The sequence below is a fragment of the Eurosta solidaginis genome, chromosome X, assembly GCF_040869045.1.
Source record: "Eurosta solidaginis isolate ZX-2024a chromosome X, ASM4086904v1, whole genome shotgun sequence".
NCBI classification, from domain to species: Eukaryota; Metazoa; Arthropoda; class Insecta; order Diptera; family Tephritidae; genus Eurosta; species Eurosta solidaginis.
This window is the reverse complement of record NC_090324.1, coordinates 98,801,319-98,820,395: the sequence shown is the minus strand read 5'-3', so window position 1 is coordinate 98,820,395 and position 19,077 is coordinate 98,801,319. Positions and strand designations below refer to the sequence as shown.

General features: G+C 38.0%; 1 protein-coding gene across 9 annotated transcripts in view; it reads right to left on the bottom strand.

Moving 5' to 3' along the window:
- The window catches only part of bt (projectin protein bent), a 3,328,983-nt gene that overhangs the window by 2,158,335 nt on the left and 1,151,571 nt on the right, over positions 1-19,077 (bottom strand). For all 9 annotated transcript variants that reach the window (XM_067757812.1, XM_067757814.1, XM_067757820.1 and 6 more), the window contains one exon: positions 9,516-10,168. In XM_067757812.1, coding sequence (XP_067613913.1) covers positions 9,516-10,168 — 653 coding nt within the window. The remainder of the gene's footprint in view (positions 1-9,515; positions 10,169-19,077) is intronic.

Genomic DNA, 19,077 nt, shown 5'->3' with positions numbered 1-19,077 from the left:
TCACTGTAAATTGCCAAAGACCATCACCCACACTGAAGGCTGTTTTCCCTTTATCTTCCTCCTTCACTTCCATTTGCCAGTAGCCGCTTTTCAAGTCCAGTGTGAAAACCATTTCGTACCAGAGAGCGAGTCCAGAGTGTCGTCTATTATTGGGTAGCTATCCTTTTTCGTAACGTCATTTTGCTGTTTCTACAACCCACAATTTGTTTGTCCCACAATCTTCATCAACCTTTGCTCAGACGACTGCTTCTGATTTTGGTGGTATTTGCTCACTCTCTTCCACCAGCACTCGTTTACTGCTGTAGCCTCTCTCGTAGTCGAAATTAAGTTGCACATCCATGTTCTTATATCACATCGTCTTCCTTTGCATGTCGATCTTGATGCCTTGGTCGATTAAGAAGTCCACTCCAATTATGATTTCATCAACAATCTCTGCCACTATAAAATTATGTAGTACCGTGACGTTCCCAATTGCCACTTCACATGCTACTTCTCCAATTACCTGGGTGTCCTCTCCCGTGGCTGTACGTAATCTTGCTCCAAGCAATGGTCTTATCTTCTTGTTGACTAAATCTCATCGAATGAGGGAATGGGATGCACAAGTATCTACAGTCAGTAAACGTTCCTTTCCATCCACATGTCCTCCGACAGTAACATTGTTTGACCTTCTTCCAATTTGTGATTGGTCTTGGAGGTCTGATCATCTCCTTCAGCTCTGCGTTTACGACCATCCATATTGTTGGAACTGTTAGGGTTGGTGTTGCAATAACGCGTAATGTGCCCTGGCTTTCCACACTTAAAGCATTTCACTGCATCATTATTCTTCTGCTGCGTACCATTCAATGCTTCCAAAATTGTGTCTACTTCCACACGATGAGCCCTATATGCTGGTTTACTCAATAGGGAGGCAGTTTCCTGAGTCAATGCATGTGATACCGTTTCAGCAAATGTCAGCTTTGGGTTTGCGTATGTAGCTCGCTACGTTTCCACGTCCCGTATGCCATTTATAAAACTCTGGATTTTTACCCTCTCGATGTATTCCACGGGTGCGTCCGCATTTGAGAGATGAGCCAATCTTTCAACATCCGAGGCAAACTCCTGCAAAGTCTCATTCGCTCTTTGGTGACGGTTTTGCAACTCAATTTGGAATATCTGTTTTCTATGCCCGCTTCCATAACGTCTCTCGACAGCGGACATCAATGCTTCATAGTTGTTCCCCTCTCCTTCGGGAATCGCCTGTAGGATTTCGGCTGCTGGCCCTTTCAATGCTATGAACAGAGCTGCACCTTTATCTCCAGCATTCCAGTTGTTCTCTGCCAACGTCTTCTCAAATTGGAGCTTAAATACCTGGAAAGGAACAGGACCATCAAACATTGGGGACTTTACCTTCAGAGTAGACGTTGACGTTATTGGACGATTCAATTTTAACTCCTGAGTACGATCTTTTAAAGCATCTATCTCGGCCTCCATTTTATCTTGTCGACCACTGGACCCTTCCTGAAACTGCGTTAGTTTCTCTTGCATACGCGATTCTAGTTGTGCAGAGATCTGCGAAGATACCTGTGCTTCAATTTTAGATGTTATTTCTGACGTCATTTCTGAGATACGTATCTCCTGTGATTCAATCTTCGCTGTTAGCAGAGTTAAAAAGGCAGCAACGGTAGAGGCACGACAATCAGTTTATTTAAGACGCTATCTGGCGAGCATTTGTAGTGTTATTGTGAAGTACTTTAATAAAGGCCATTTTGCATTATTGAAAATTGGAGTTATTTATTCAACAGTTTAGTGATTCGAACGTTAGCAGAAGGTTGCAAATAAGAGGAATTGCACTAAAATCGTTACAAATAGTGTCAGAAGAGGAATTTTTGAATAAATTCCGAAGATTTCGAATACAACTTGGACATGGCAAAGTTAAGTGAATTAAGGATACAGCAACTTAAAAAGGAGTTGGAAGCTCGTGGTTTGATTACAAGCATGGCTACGAGACGCTATGGAGTCGGAAGGAATTAAAGTGGACGATGATGTCTTTCATCCTGATGGGGACGATACAACAACAAAAATTTAAGAGAAGAACGGAAATCCGAGTCCAGTTGCAAGCGGCGAGAATAATGCGATATTGGCTTTGTTATCACAGATATCGGCAAAAATGGAAACCCAGGAAACACGCATAACATAAATGTCATCACAAATATCCACAAATATGGCATCCCAACTGGAATCCCAAGAGACACGAATAAAATCTAAGATTGAAGCACAGGAGGCGCCTATTTCCGAAATGTCGGCACATATTTCAGCACAGATATCATCTCAGATCTCCACACAAGTAGAAGAGTAGCAAGTCCGTATATCATCTTAACTTGAAGCGCATATGGAAGAAAAACTAACCCTGCTTCATGAAGGCTTCAGTGGTCGACAGGATAAAATAGAGGCAGAGATGGACGCTTTGAAAGATAGGATCCAGGAATTACAATTGAACCGCCCAGTCACTTCAACGTCTAATCCGAAGGTAAAAACTCCATCCTTTGACGGTTCTGTTCCTTTCCAGGTTTTTAAGTTACAGTTTGAAAAGACCGCAGCAGTGAACAACTGGAATGCGGATGATAAAGTTGCTGCATTGTTCGTGGCATTGAAAGACTATTTCAGAGTACGAACGGAACTGTTATGACGCATTAATGGCTGCTGTAGAACGAAGGTACGGAACGAAGGTACCGAGTGGATTGCCAGTTGCGAGGTTTGCAACAGAGCGAAAGGACCCAAAACACGAAGTCATGGCCAGATAAAGCAGTATATTTCAGGTGCACTATTTGAAAGGATCGCCATGGATGTCGCAGGTCTATTTCCTACTAGCAACCGCGGAAACAAATACGTACTGGTGGTTATGGATTATTTCAGTAAATGGTCAGAGGTATACCCAATCCCAAACCAAGAAGCGGAAACAGTAGCAGAAGTGGTTACAAACGATTGGGTTGCAAGGTATGGTGTTCCAATGGAGTTACATTCAGACTAAGGCAGGAATTTTGAATCAGCTGTGTTCCAAGAAATGTGTAAGAAGTTGGGCATTCGAAAAACATGGACAACTGCATTGCATCCTCAGTCCAATGGTATGGTGGAACGTTTCAATAGAACATTGGAGGAGCATTTAAGGAAAGTAATAGAAAAGTACCATAAGGAGTGGGATACACACATATCATTATTCCTGATGGCTTACCGATCGGCAGTGCATGAGACAACGGGCCAAACTCCCGCAAAGGTAATTTTTGGCAATAACCTTCGACTGCCAGCTGATTTGAAGTATGGAATAGATGCCGATGCGGAGACAAATGTCAAGAAATCCACTGGTGTCTTGGAAGAAGAGCTGAGAGAGATACACGATCTGGTAAGGCAACGAGCAAATATTATGAGTGACAAGATGAAAGCCAGATATGATAAAGCAATTAATTCGGAAGGTTTTCAGGAAGGAGATTTGGTGCTGTTGTACAACCCACAACGAAAAAAGGTTTGTCCCCGAAATTGCAGTGTAATTGGGAAGGCCCATACAAAGTTGTAAAATGGATCAACGATGTAGTGTACTGCATACAAACCATTGGCAAACCACGAACCAAAATTAAAATGGTTCATTTGGAAAGGCTGACAGCGTATAGATCGAGAGATTTGTCTGATCGGGACGACCATACTTAGGTGGAGGGCAGTGTGAAGAATATTAGCAACACCAAGGGATACTATTATCTCTAAGCCGATGCTAATCAGTGACTTATATGCACATCAATAAATCAATCATTATGTCTGCATATATGTACGTGCACGCAGCGGAGAAGAGACGCACAAACACATGCATATATCTTATCTGAGATGCTCCCAAACGTAGGCAATTATAATTGTGCAAGTATCAGTCACATCTACACGCGCATATGAGAAGCTATAAACGCAGTAATTTTATAGCTGATAACTAAATAGTAAATTCTAGAAATGGAAGCGCCTAGAAGTATGCGAACGGAAAATCACAGAGTATAAAAGGCAGCAACAGTAGAGGCACGACAATCAGTTTTATTTAAGACGCTATCTGGCGAGCAATAGTAGTGTTGTTGTGAAGTACTTTAATAAAGGTCATTTTGCATTATTGAAAAGTGCAGTTATTTATTCAACAGTTTAGTAATTCGAACGTTAGCAGAAGGTTGCAAATAAGAGGAATTGCACTAAAATCGTTACAATATCTATCTCGATTCCTTTATACCTGTACAACCAGCCGTTATCCAATCAAAGTTAATATACTCTGCGTGCAAAGCACTCTGAGTATAAAAAATTATAGTACATAAAAATAAGCTTATATTGCTAGAATAAGAACATTTCAGTTTGCTAACATAACAACAAAGTATATAATTAATTTTCAACATACTAATGTAAAAATACTATTGCATGAATATATAAACAAAAAATCACAACATGTACATATGAGCAACAAATCCAAACAAACCAAAAAGGAAGAATATAAACAAATAAATTATATTTTTTTAATCAACTTACAATTATATCATAAAATTTACCGCACAAATGCATGAGCAAAAATAACAATGTCACTGAACCTTAACAATTTTGTAAAAATAATCTAACTCAAAATTTAATTAAGCCATAAAATGTAATAGAAAGACCATACATTAACCTCTTAAGCATATGATCTGATCATTCGTTTAAAAGAATCCCACTTAATGGGTTAAAGAAAGGGGAAAACCTTTAGAAATTATAGGGCAGCGAACTGGTAAAAATTTCAGAGATGTGTATCAGGAAGACAGGGGCAGCCTTGAGTGGTTACCACCGTAGATGAGTTGGAGGAGTGCAACCACTTCTTATCAACGCGAGGAGTGCTGGGATGACTACAGAAATCTGTTGAGGATCTGTAAACGTGAAATCAACAGGACAAAGCGGGTTTCGTGGAAAAAATTCTGTAAGGATGGCAACTCTATACATATATGTCAGTCAGTAGTAGTCGAGTAGAAGCGAAGACACGACCGTGCGAGCACGCGTTCAAATGAACGTAAATTTGTATTAATTTTCCTAATATTATATTTTCAATAAAAATAATATGTAATTAAAGCCAGTGAATGAATTAAAATGCGTTGTGTTTTTTTAACCTAAAATTGAGGTTATACTGTTTTCACACAGAAACTTAAGGATCTCATTTCACCTTCAAATGAAATCGTAAATTTTTTGCTTTCACACATAAGGACCTGCTCGAATAGTATGAGGGATGAAATGTCAAGCGAATAAAATGACAATGCTATATGACAGACAATGACATTTACTTTGACAAATGACATTTTTAAGCACAGAACACACCAAAAACTAAGAAGCTGAAAGCTCCCAACAGGGTTGCATTGGGCTTTTGATTTTATTAGGCATTCGAATAGTCACTAATGATATAATTAAAGATTCGAATCTTGTATGGAAAATTGAGCTCAATAAGCGTCTTAATGTAGAAAACTGCCTTTATTATTCAATAAGCCGTATGTGTGCAAATAGTATTAGGCTTTTCAGGTCAGAAGTGAGACGAACCTGTGTGTGTTAAATCGTGGATTCACAGAAAAAACGATTTGTGAGACTTCACCGGCAAAAGTGCGTGTTCCGCTGGCATTCTAGGAATTCGCCGTACGTTAAATTTGAAATATTTCGCTGAAGAGTAATTCTGTATAATAGGAAACGGTAGGAGCAATCGATTTTAAAAACGTAGTGACCTAAAGCATTAATTTGTCATTTGCGAGAAAAAGATGAACGCATACAGCGTGTAATTGTACGAAAACGTGAAAAGTATAATTACTAAAAACGAAGAAAAGCGAACGTACATAAGTAGAGTAAAATGTAGAGCGGGATGGACGCGAATGCCCCTAAAACAAATATACATACGTACGTAAACGAAACGACAACAATGATATCAGAAAAGATTATCAAAGCGAATTCAGTTGCAAGTGTTCAATATAGCAATATATTCAAGTGTGAGCGTAATAGCAACTTAAGCGTATAAAAACGAGTAACGTGAGCGAACTAGAAAAAGCGACCTACGAAGTAGAAACCAAAACAAAACAGAGAGTTCTAATTAGAATTTAATGTATGCAAGAAAAAAGTAAGCAAACAAAATGTCTGTTGTTAAAATAAGTAGTTTGAGTTTAGCAGAAATTAAAGAGTTGCTTAGTGAGAGGGGTTTAGAGAGAAGGACAGAAAAATGAACTAATTTCGCGATTAAGCCAATCGGTTGGCCCAGACGTGATCGAGTTTCCAACGAGACCAACGTACAAGGCCATATAAATGAATTGTGCGATTTTTTTTTTTATGCAGCTGATGCAATCTAATTCGAATTCGACAGCTAGTGCGAGTGATTTCAATACACCAACGCAACAAGTTCAGAAAGGGACATCGGGTGTATATCCAAGCAAAACTAATTACTCTGTTAAGGAAAGTGCAGAAACGATACCCGATATCCACACTAACGAAGCATCGATCACTGTCGAGGAGTTTGTAGATAGAATGAATAGTGCTATTACTGCGTATAAGTGGGAAGAAAAGTGTTTGTTGTTGGTTGTGTATAGCCGACTAAAAAGGGCAGCGAAAATTTGGTTCAGCCGAAAAATTGTATTTCAATTGGAATGAACTTGCAAAATCTTTGTTCGAAGAGTTTAGTTGTGTGCCAGACGAAGCTGACATACATTATAAAATGAGTCAGGCAGTGCGAAAATCAAACGAAACTGTGATAGATTATTGTTTTGGTATGAGTGCGTTAGGCAAGCGATTTGCATTGAGTGAATCTGCTATTGTGAAATATACGAGGGACGGATTAAAAATCCTGAGCTGCAAGTAGCTATGTCAGCAACCCGTTTTAAAACTATGCGTGAGTTTCATCAAGATATAACTGATTATAGCAACAAATTCCGTCGCGTTCGCTTAAATACGAAAAACCAAATGAAAATGATGCAAATGTTAAAGTGGCGACTTGATGAACTATATGGATGACATGTTAATCGAAAGTCAAACCATAAGTGAAATGTAAGACAAACTAGATCGAGTTTTAAATGTAATTCGTGACGCGAATGTAACGCTTAATATAAAAGAAAGTGAGTTTTTGAAAAACAAAATACAGGTTTTGCGTCACGAGTTAACGCCCGATGGCATCGCTCCATGTTTAGCAAAAACAGTTTCAATACGTGATATTAAAACGCCAACGAGTGTAACTGAAGTTAGACAATTTCTCGGACTATGCGGATATTTTCGTAAATTTGTGCCAGGGTAGGCTTTTATACCCGCTCCTTTAAATAAATTATTACGTAAAAATGAAGCTTTTGTGAGGACAAATGATCAAGAATGTGCGTTTAATAAACTGAAAACGATTTTAATATCTCGACCTGTGATGATAGAATTTCGAGTTGATGAAGAGCATCAAGTGCATACTTATGCAAGCGCGATCGGTTTAGCGGGTGTTTTATTACAAAAAGCAAACGAAAAGTACCACAGTTATGAACTGAAAACGCTTGCTGTGGTTGAATCTGTCGAACGATTTCGGTACTATATCTACGATAAACGCGTAAAACTAATAACAGACTGTAACCCGATATCTACTGCCATGAAAAAAACGTGAGCTTGTGCCGCGTATCGCTAAGTGGTGGTTACGGATTCAAGACTACGAACTTGAAATTGAACATCGGAGTGGGCAGCGAATGGCGCATGTCGATGCTTTAAGCCGCGCACCAGCTGAAGAGGCGCATGAAATCGAGGTAGCAACGTTAAAAACTGACAAAGTGCAAATAACTGAAGAAGATTGGTTGTTTAGCATGCAGCTGCAAGACGAGCATATTAAAGAAATAGTAAGTAAATTACAGTGTTGCGATAAAAATACATGTAAAGAATTTAAACTTAGCAACGGTAGGTTGTACACGGTTATTAACGGCAAGGATGCTTGGGTAGTTCCAAAAGCTTTGCGTTGGCAAATCGTGCAAAGTGCGCACGAAAAAGCTGGGCATTTGGGTCTTGAGAAAACCCTTCAGCGTATTGGTGAGCATACGTGGTTCGATCGCATGCGAAACTTTGTAAAATCATACCTCAAGTCGTGTATTGAATGTGCGTACAACAAGGTTCCTGGTGGAAGAAAAGAAGGTGAGCTTCACGTAGGGGAAGTTGAGCTTATCCCATTTAAAACAGTACACGTCGATAATCTTGGACCGTTTTCGAAATGCTCAAAACGTAACGAGCATTTATTAGTTATTATCGACGTTTTTACACGTTTTGTTATTATGCGACCAGTCAAAAGTACTGCTACCAAATACGTAATCGAGGTTTTTAACGAGATAAGCAGTTTTATGGGGCTGCCCGAACGCATAATATCTGATCGCGGTACGGCATACAATTCTAAGGAATTCGAGCGATTTTGCGTGGATAACGACATCAAACATATTTCTAACGCAGTTAGAACGCCAAGAGCGAACGGAATGGCAGAACGTATACATACATAACCATTTTGTCGATGCTCTTACCAACTGTAGAGAACGATAAACGTTGGGATGAGTCGATTCGAAACATACAATTGGTGATAAACAATACGACCAAAATTGCCCAAAGCTCGCTAATAGCCCGAATCTCCATCTTTGCAACCAAAACTTTATTTATAGATTTGGATTCCGGATAAGAGCGAAAAAGGGCTTCGTACATAAAAGCAGCAATTAGAAATAATATATATGATTCTGAAATGCAAAGAAGCTTTGGAAAAACTTCGTTAGGCCGGACCATACATCTATACTGGTTTCCCGGGCATAAAGGGATAAAAGGTAACGAAAATTCTGATGAGTTGGCAAAGCAGGGTTCAACACTCGCTGAAACGACGATAGACGTCCCAATCCATTTGGGAGAAATTAAAGGGAGAAAGGAGTTACATATGATCCATCAGGCAGGAAAGGCGCAAACAAAAGCGCGAGGCTTCAAAATTTCTAACATCATGTGCAAATCCTACTATATTAGACTCACAAAGTATCTCATATCTCTAAAGAGAGAAAACTTAAGGTCACAATATGTATACTAACTGGACACTGATTTCTGGCGTCACATGGTTATTATTTAGGCCTGGCCAATAACAGCTGATGTAGGAAGTGAGAGCTGCACGTTCTCTGTTCGTGTCCTGCGCTCGGCAGGTCAAGGTTCCATTTATTAGGGGCGGTAGGGTTGCCAGATCTCGATGCAGCAACTACGCCAGGTCCTTGAAAACTTTCAATATTTGCTAAGAGGACGAAGTTATCCTATAAGTCATAGTACCTGATTGGGGTTCTTCCGTTTGATCGTCAAACAAATTCTGGTAACACTATGGACACATTCGGTGTATGTGAGGTCTTTATTCATCGGCCAGTTCAACCTAGCCATAACGAAAATTATACAAACTGCCTATTGAGCAGCTGCGTATATACAAAGTTCATACGCTTGAACTTTAATTTTAAGCAGTTTTCAGCAGATATATTAATTTGTATAGTTGAATTTAACTTTTTTCTTACCGTGTGCTTCTCCTCTGCTTGTGTTTCCGTGACTCTTTCTTTCACATCCCCTTTAGTTACGACGATTTTACATGTTGACTCAGTTTTACCAGCTTCATTGATTGCCACAACCTTGTAAATGCTTGAATGTTCACGACGAGCTATATGGAATGTTACTCTGGCATTTTTACCATCAAAACTTGTGGTAATATCTTTAGTATCTTTAATAATTGTGTTACCCTTGTACCATTCTATTTTGCAATTCTGATCAGTTTTTGCCAGTGTAGTATTGAGCTCGAATGAATTTGATTCTGTCACGACCTTATCAGTGAGTTTGTGAACAAATTCGGGCTTATTCAACCATCGTTCCCATGCCGGTATATCGATAAGTTGGACTATTTGGGAAACTGCCTCTCCTTTTTCATTGCTAGCTATTAATTTGTATGATCCCTTGTCGAACTCTTCGACTTCGTTTATTTCTAACTTGACAGCAAACTCGCCCTCCTTAGTTTGTTCAACAAGATAAACATGACGCTTAGTTTCTTTAACAGCAGTATTTTCTTTGTACCATGTACATTTTGGCTCAAATTTAGATGCCACTAAACATTCGATAACTACCGTCCTTTTCTTTATGATTTTAATAATTTTAGGCTTATCCTTTATAACTGGAACTACTGCAATTGTTTAAAGAATGTTTAAAGTTAAAAGATTATATTAAGTAATCATATGTAATCGTTAATTTTTTGTTTCATTTTCAGCATATACTAATGCTTGATTTTCCTGACGTCCAAATGACTGATATCAAATCTACCTTAAAGTTATTTCCCTTATGGCATTAGCTATTGATGGCCCGCCAGTTAGCAAACGAAAATAAATTGCCGACACAACAGCAAGAAAATTAGAATATAAAATTTGCCAAACCGTAGCGGAATTTGCGTTTTCACCTATTGGTCAATTCCGTTGTCACTTTGAAGAAATAAAGGACGGCAAAGGCATTGTATGGCAACCAGATTCCATTGATATGACCAAGTTCGTGGCCAAATTTTACATAGTAAAAACCAAGCATAAGCAAATGCATATTAGACTCCCCATACCAAAAAAATGTTGTGAAAGTCCGCCCCTAAATTTTATGCTTAGGTTGAGAGGGTTTCGGCGATTCCACATGATTAGATCAGCAAATTTGGTTTTATCACCCTTAAAGTATCCCTTTTATTTTACCAGATGCAAGAAAAAAAACAGAAGTTGTAGTATTTTTAATTTTGTTTATAGCTACTAATCAACTTGACTCTTATAACATGTTATTAACTACGTGCGTATAAAATGCAATTAACATTTTATGCATTGACATAACTTTTATAGAAACTCTTATGCCTAGGGATCATCCTAGACAGTAAGCTGTCGTGGAAGCTCAACCTGGAAGAGGAGGTGAAGAAGGCCTCAAAGGCACTTTATGCATGTAAAATAATACTACTTGCTGCTTCTAGATCGGGTGGGTAGCAGTAAAGTTATTCACGAAAATAAAGCCTTCTCGTCTGGCCAGATGCCACAATCTATTGGAGGGCTAATTAGGTCAGTTTAAAAGCATGTGACGACAGAAGGAAATGTCCAGTCATTTATAGGTCACTGAATAAATATAATTGGTAAAAAGGAATAGAAGTAGCAAAATTGCCAGTCAAACAAACCACCGCTGTATAGCTAAATGGTTAGCGCAGCATGCCCAAAGCGTACTGATGATGAAGGCTTAGCACCCTTCGAAATGGATCTATCTGCGCAGCAATGGCAGGTTGTCTGAAAAATTTTCTACTTACTATTCCAAAAACAAAATACCATTTTCAAATTTAGAAAAATTAGAAAATAACAATAATTATCATTAGAAAAAAATTATTGTTCTGGCCTTGAGCTCGAATCGAACCTTGGATAATTTATCAATAGGCCGATAAAAACAAAAACAATTGTTAAATAAATTAAATTAATTATTTAGCCAGTCGCCGTTTAGCAGGCGGCTGTGGACCAACATCACTGCTCTCTCTAATATCTTGGTCATCGTCATCATCATCAGAAAGGTCGATAAATTCGTCCAAGTGATATTCTGGAATTTCATCTTTGTCTTCCCTTCATCCTCTTTTTTCGCGTCTTCCTCTTCTTCAAAAATGCTTTTATACCACTGAAAAATTCCAGCGAGTATTACATCTGAAGATTTCTTTCCTCTGTACCTGAAACGAAAATAGTTTTCAATCATTGACATGTTTAAATTGTGCACTCTAACAAAGATATTAGAAACATCTAGTTACCTTATTTCAAATGGAAGCGCAGTTTGGTGATAACGTTTCCTTACTCATCAGATTCAGTTGGCAACTGTTGTTGTTGTTGTTGTAGCAATGCTCGCCCCACCTAATAGCCGCGACCGATCACAAATTGTCATCAATATCCTCTCACGGGAGTCCAAGGAAACTTGCCGTTTCAACAGAGGTGGACCATAAGGAAGGGGGTGTTAGAGGCGTTGGTTCCACATTAAAATTAAGGAGATGGTTGGTGTCATGTGGGGACACATTGCAAGCGGGGCATACATTTTGTATGTCGGGGTTGATTCTGGATAGGTAAGAGTTTAACCTGTTACAGTATCCAGAACGAAGTTGAGCAAGAGTGACACGCATTTCACTGGGGAGTAAGCGTTCCTCTTCCGCGAGTTTTGGATACTTTTCTTTAAGTACTGGATTCGCCGGGCAATTCCCGGCATAAAGGTCCGACGCCTGTTTATGGAGTTCACCAAGGACCTGCTTGTGTTTTTTCGCTTCATACGGCTGGGTTCTCAGGTGCCGTATTTCCTCAAAATGCTTACGGAGATGACTCCTTAAGCCCCTAGGCGGTGCTGGTTCATCAATCAGATGTCTGTTGGGATTCCAGGTTTCTGGGTATTCAACAGGAACTGTTTGGTCAGCATCTTATTTCTCTCCCTGATGGGGAGTATTCTCGCCTCATTATGCAGATGGTGTTCTGGGGACATAAGAACACAGTCCGTGGCGATTCTGGGAGCAGTATTTTGGCAGGCCTGTAGTTTCTTCCAGTGGGTAATTTTTAGGCTTGGCGACCATATGGGTGACGCGCAGCACGTAATCGGCTGGCTAATTGCTTTGTATGTAGTCATGAGCGTTTCTTTATCTTTTCCCCAGATACTGGCAGCGAGGGATTTGAGCATTTTGTTACGGCTCTGAATTCTCGGAACAATTGCTGCTGCCTGCTCACCAAAATATAGATCCTGATCAAACGTCACACCCAAGATTTTGGGGTGTAGGACATTCGGTAGCGTAGTGCCATCGACGCGGATGTTCAACTGTGGATGGCAACTGTCGAGCGAGTTGATCAAGATGCTGATGCGAGATATGCATTTTATATGACATATTAACCCCAATTTCATCGAAAGCTTCCAACATGTTTGCAATAGATTTCCTGTAGTTGTCTTTGCGTTCTTTACCCAAAAGTCCTTTAATGACTGCTTTCAATGCGAGCCATGCATTTAATTCTCGGTCTGTCAGAACTTGGTCAAAATCTTGACGACTCCTTAGTTTCCATATGTCGCGACCATTAACAACACCTTCCTGAATGTTGGCGTTACTTATCCTTGGGAAATTTTCTTTTAAGCGGTTGAATACTGCTGGTCTTTTTGCGATGCATTTCAAAAAACTATAGCAATGCCAAGTTTAATGTGGAGCAACGACAACAAAATTTTCATTTCAGGAACAAGACTTTCGTGTAGCCTATTGTCTTTAGGTCATTTCCGTCCGATGCGACTATTCCAGTTATGCTGTTTGTAGTGGTTTCTTCCTCTAATAACTTCTCCGTATCGTGAATCCCAATCGCACAAAAAACACGGATATTTTGGACGGTCAGATGCTGTTAAGCCTGTAATCAATGAAACTATTTTGAGGTCGCAGCAAATGCGCCACTGGTGTTCGTTATATTTGACTACTTCCAGAATGTGTTTCAAATTATCGAAATTTTCACTAGTGTCAGTGCTATACGCAATTGGAACAGAAGGAATGCTATTCGTATTGTGCAAAAGCACAAATTTTAAACTGACTAGTGAACTATAGATGAATAAACGCCAATCATCTTCTTTATAGGTTAATCCTCTCCATTAACTTTTCGACATCGTTGCAATAAGCGAAATTTTTTGCATCATTCACATTGAAGAACTTTGCTAACTCTTTTTGGCGTTTTTGATATGCTGTTACTTTGGTACCTTCGCCAGCAAATTATTTCCTTTCAAAAATGAAGCCAATTCTTCTGATTTCTTCTGAGTCAAACACAAAATTGCATAAAACTGGTTTTGTGTGACCAGGATTGGGTTCTTTGATGTTTCAATGGATGTACCTTCACCAGGGTCGTATTCTGAGAAGAATTGCATGGATATAGCAGCGGCGGTTATAGTACTGTATCTGTTTGAAAATCAATACTTCGGTATGTTGCTACTGAAACGGATTCTGAGTGCGGTAATAGTAATTGGACACTTGGCACTGCTACATAAGTTTTATTCTTTGCTTTCCTTCTATTCAAAGTTTTATGGTATTTGATATATCCATATCAATTTTATTGTTGATTCGGGCTGTTGCCTAACCCCATCATTGGTATATAAAAAGGCATAGCCTTCTTCTTTTCACTTTTCCATTGCATAAGACTTGAATAGCAATTAAAGCAAACTTTTTTAGGGGCATAGTTTACGACAGTGATAAACTCTTGCGAGAAATATTGTTTATAGGCTTCCAAAAAACAATCACTCGCATTGCCACATTTTTCATCGCTTGCTATGAAACGTCCACAAACATTACAAAAATGGTCCAATTTACATTTTGGTTTTTTTTTATTTTTATGAAACCGATGCACTCGACTTAAAGCACTCACAAAATAAAATAAGTTCCAAAAAATAGGCTTAGTGAGCGTGACCCACCACACCGGTACACTGGCAGGTGCAACCCTGGCACTCACTCAACACACCACACACTAACACTAACACATTTACACACATAAATTGCCAAACACATACACATGTACATATAAGCAAAAAACACAATTTTGTAAAACTTTGTACGATACAGTCGTCTTAGAGCGCAATCAGAACGTATTTATATATACCAACTTCGTTATATAAACAATTTCCTTTGTTATACATTTATTCATTTTTCGGATTTGATTCGAACGTTCGGGTGCAAAGTGAGTGCAGTGAACAGTGCAAAGATCCAAAAGCGCTAAATTTATACATGGTCCATCTCGCCGAAAAGAAAGGCACCTATGGACAGTGGGAAAAATAAAATCAAACTCAAAACATAAAAAGAGACAATACAGTCCACACACACAAAAATATATGTATAAATATCAAACAATTATACAAAAGCACAAGTGAAGAAAAACATTTAAAATTCATAAAAAAAAAAAAAAAAAAATTCAACATACAAAGTAACTAGAAACTTACATATCAAAAATAATACGGGCGCGATAAATATTTACAAAAACAACAAAACATATAAGGGTCTTAAGACACAAAAAATCAAATAAAATAAAACAAACAGAACGGGCGCGAAAACCTCAAAAATTTATAAAAAAATATATATACATACAGTGAAACTGGATACACATTAGGGTGAAGAAAAAAATTTTATTAAAAATCCGCAAAACACAATATTTTAAAATTTTTATTAAACGTTTAAAAAATTAAATTGAGGGTTAAATATAATTCCGGGCGTGTATTTATAACACAAACAAAAAAAAAACAACAACAAATAGTCAACAAAAAAATTACACTAAAACTTACTTTAAAAACTTATACCAACAAAGCAGGTACCCACTCTAACCCCCTAATATATTGCGGTAAGTTGTATCTAAACAGTTATAGAACTGCCTTAGTGGAAAAAAGAAAAGAAAAAAGAAAAATTCTAAAAACGAAATATTATACACAACAGGGTAATGCTTATTTTCTTGTGCTGGCGCAATAGCAAATCTAAAAGATGCAAGTATATACTTGCCAATATTTACCCGCCATTGTCCCCTCTGCTTGCGTTCCTAACATATAAGTCAAGCAAAGGCAGGATTTTGAAAACTAGTAAGCAGTAGGCATAAAGAAAGAAAAAAATCATCGCTAACGCACTTTTTGGCCTCCCAAATAAATCATATTTTAAAAACATACTCAAATAAACGTTTGGTCAGCCACAAAGCTGCAGTATAAGAAAAAACCCAAATCACCAGTTCCTTGACTTTAAAGGAAGGAAAACCAAAACAAAACAAAATTATTATTTATCTATTGTTCTAGGCATACAAATAAACAAACACACTAATTTGTGTTTAGCCACCCCCGCAATAGCTTAATACACAAACCTACCGGTCTTACTTGAAGCGCAACCCAACAAACTGTTTTAGCATAAAGGCATTTAGTTTGATAAAACACAAACAAAAATCTGTTTGATTGAATATTTATTAAATTAGTTAATTACTTAAAATAATACCGCTTAGAAACTACAGTCGCGCGCAAAACAAAAAAAACTAAATACAAAATTACATATAATAATTAAATTTGCATCTCTATATTTGCATTTATTATAAACGCGAAAAACAAAAAACAACTTCCACTTAGCGAAGAAAACCAAGCCATAAATATATTTTTAAAGACATTTTTGAACTAAATGTCAACTGACCCTAAAACTCCTCTATTAATTCCATCAAAGAAAAATGGGTGATGAAGAAAACCCCCAAGGTACCCCTGCAGACGCTACACGCGCAAAAAAGGGTACAAAAGCCAAAAAAGGCAAAGACATTTCAGCTGGAAAATTCATTCCAGAAAGTGACAGTGTCATAAAATACTGCACTAGATTCTCCTCATTACCTATAGAGGAAAACACGGAATCGGTTCTCGAGCTAAAAGAAAAATCCCTTGAAAGATTTTGGACACGACTCCAATCTGCGTATGACGCAATTATCGAAACCGATCATTCAGATTTACCTGAAAATTTTAAAGAATCGGCGTATTCAAAATACGAAAACTGCTTAGACCGATACGAAGAAACAAAGGCTATGATCTCCGATCTACTCAAAGTTCCAAAGCCGGTTACTGCACCTACTCCACCTCAACGAGTAGAGCTGCCCAAATCCAAAATAACGAAGCAAGTTCAGGCATATATCTTAAAGTGCCAGCATGTGATACCGAAGTATTTCATGGGGGTTATGAACAATGGCCGTCCTTCCGGGACATGTTCACAGCCGTGTATATAAACCATCTAAAGTCATCACAAGCCCAAAAATTATATCATTTAAGAATTAAAACAAAATGTCAAGCAGCGGCTATAGTAAAACAGTTCGCACTTAATGACGACAATTTAAATCGGGCTTGGGAAGCGTTAAAGAGTAGATATGAAAACCAACAAGTGTTGGTTGATAAACAAATAACTACATTAATGAACTTGGCAAAAATTCAAAAAGAAACAAGTGAGGAATTTCTTAAAATACAAGCAACAGTTACAAACTGTTTATCGGTTCTAGCAACACAAAATATTCCCACTGAAAACTGGGATCCCATTCTGGTAAATATCTGTGCTGCCACACTACCAGAAAAATCATTAATTTTATGGGAGCAATCTCTCTCATCCCGAAAAAAAAATGCCCAACGTGGCAAAAAATGAAAGATTTCCTCACCACCCAGTTCGAAATCGCAGAACGGGTATATAATAAAGCAACACAACCGAAAAATATGCAACAATTGCAAAACAAAAGCTTCCTTAAACCCCAAGCCAATAACTATAATTCAAACAATAAGAGTTTCAATAGAAACCAGCCGTGCACTTCAAAACAGATAAGATATTCGCCATGCGAACTGTACAACGGAGGTCATTACATAATATCTTGCGAGAAGTTGAAAAATTTATCTGTAAATGACAGAAATAATTTAGTCAGAACTAAAAAACTATGCGCAAACTGCCTATCAAGTAGTCACTCAATACAGAGTTGTCCCAGTGAACACAGCTGCTCATATTACCAAAGGAGACATAATTTGATGATCCATAATAACAATTATAACAAGTAAGGAAGGCTAAGTTCGGGTGTAACCGAACATTACATTCTCAGCTGAGAGTTTTGCAGACAAAATAAGGGAAAATAACCATGTAGGAAAATTAACCTAGGGTAACCCTGGAATGTGTTTGTATGACATGGGTATCAAATGGAAGGTATTAAAAGAATTTTAAAACGGAGTGGACCATAGTTCTATAGAGGGACGCTTTTTCGAGAAATCGCCATAAAGGTGGACCAGGGGGGAATATAGAATGTGTTTGTACGATATGGGTATCACATGAAAGGTGTTAATGAGTATTTTAAAAGGGAGTAGGCCTTAGTTCTATAGGTGGACGCCTTTTCGAGATATCGACATAAAGGTGAACCAGGCGTGACTCTAGAATGTGTTTGTACGATATGGGTATCAAATGAAAGGTGTTAATGAGTATTTTAAAAGGGAGCTGGCCTTATTTATATAGGTGGACGCCTTTTCGAGATATCGCCATAAAGGTGGACCAGGGGTGAATCTATAATGTGTTTGTACGATATGGGTATCAAATGAAAGGTGCTAATGAGTATTATAAAAGGGAGTAGGGAGTTGTATATGTGAAAAGGCGTTTTCGAGATATCAACCAAAATGTGGACCAGGGTGACCCAGAACATCATTTGTCGGGTACCGCTAATTTATTTATATATGTAATACCACGAACAGTATTCTTGCCATGATTCCAAGGGCTTTTGATTTCGCCCTGCAGAACTTTTTCATTTTCTTCTACTTAAAATAGTAGGTGTCACGCCCATTTTACAGAGTTTTTTCTAAAGTTTTGTACATTTTGCGTCAAAACACCAATCCAATCACCATTTTTCATCCCTTTTTTCGTGTTTGGTATAGAATTATGGCATTTTTTTCATTTTTATGATTTCGCCCATTTTTAATACCAAGATAAAGTGAGTTCAGATAAGTACGTGAACTGAGTTTAGTAAAGATATATCGATTTTAGCTCAAGTATCGTGTTAACTTCCGAGCGGAAGGACAGACGGTCGACTGTGTATAAAAACTGGGCGCGGCTTAAACCGATTTTGCCCATTTTCATAGAAAACGGTTATCGTCATAGAAGCTATGAACTTACACTATTTCACAAGGATTGGTTAATTTTTGTTCGACTTATGGCATTAAAAGTATTCTAGACAAACTAAATGAAAAAGGGCGGAGCCACGAGGTAATTTTTGACATAATTTACTTATACACTGTAAAGATGTAAACTTTTTTGTTAAAATTTGACTTAAAAAAATTTTTTTTTTTAAAGTGGGCATGTTCGTTATCCATTTTGCAAATTTTTATTTAGCAAACATATTCATCATGATATCCCCAACGACTGCCAAATTACAGCTTGCAAAACTTTTAAATTACCTTCTTTTAAAAGTGGGCGGTTCCACGCCCATTGTCCAAAATTTTACTAATTTTCAATTTTGCGTCATAAGGTCAACCCACCTACCAAGTTTCATCGCTTTATCCCTTTGGTAATGAATTATCGCACTTTTTCGGTTTTTC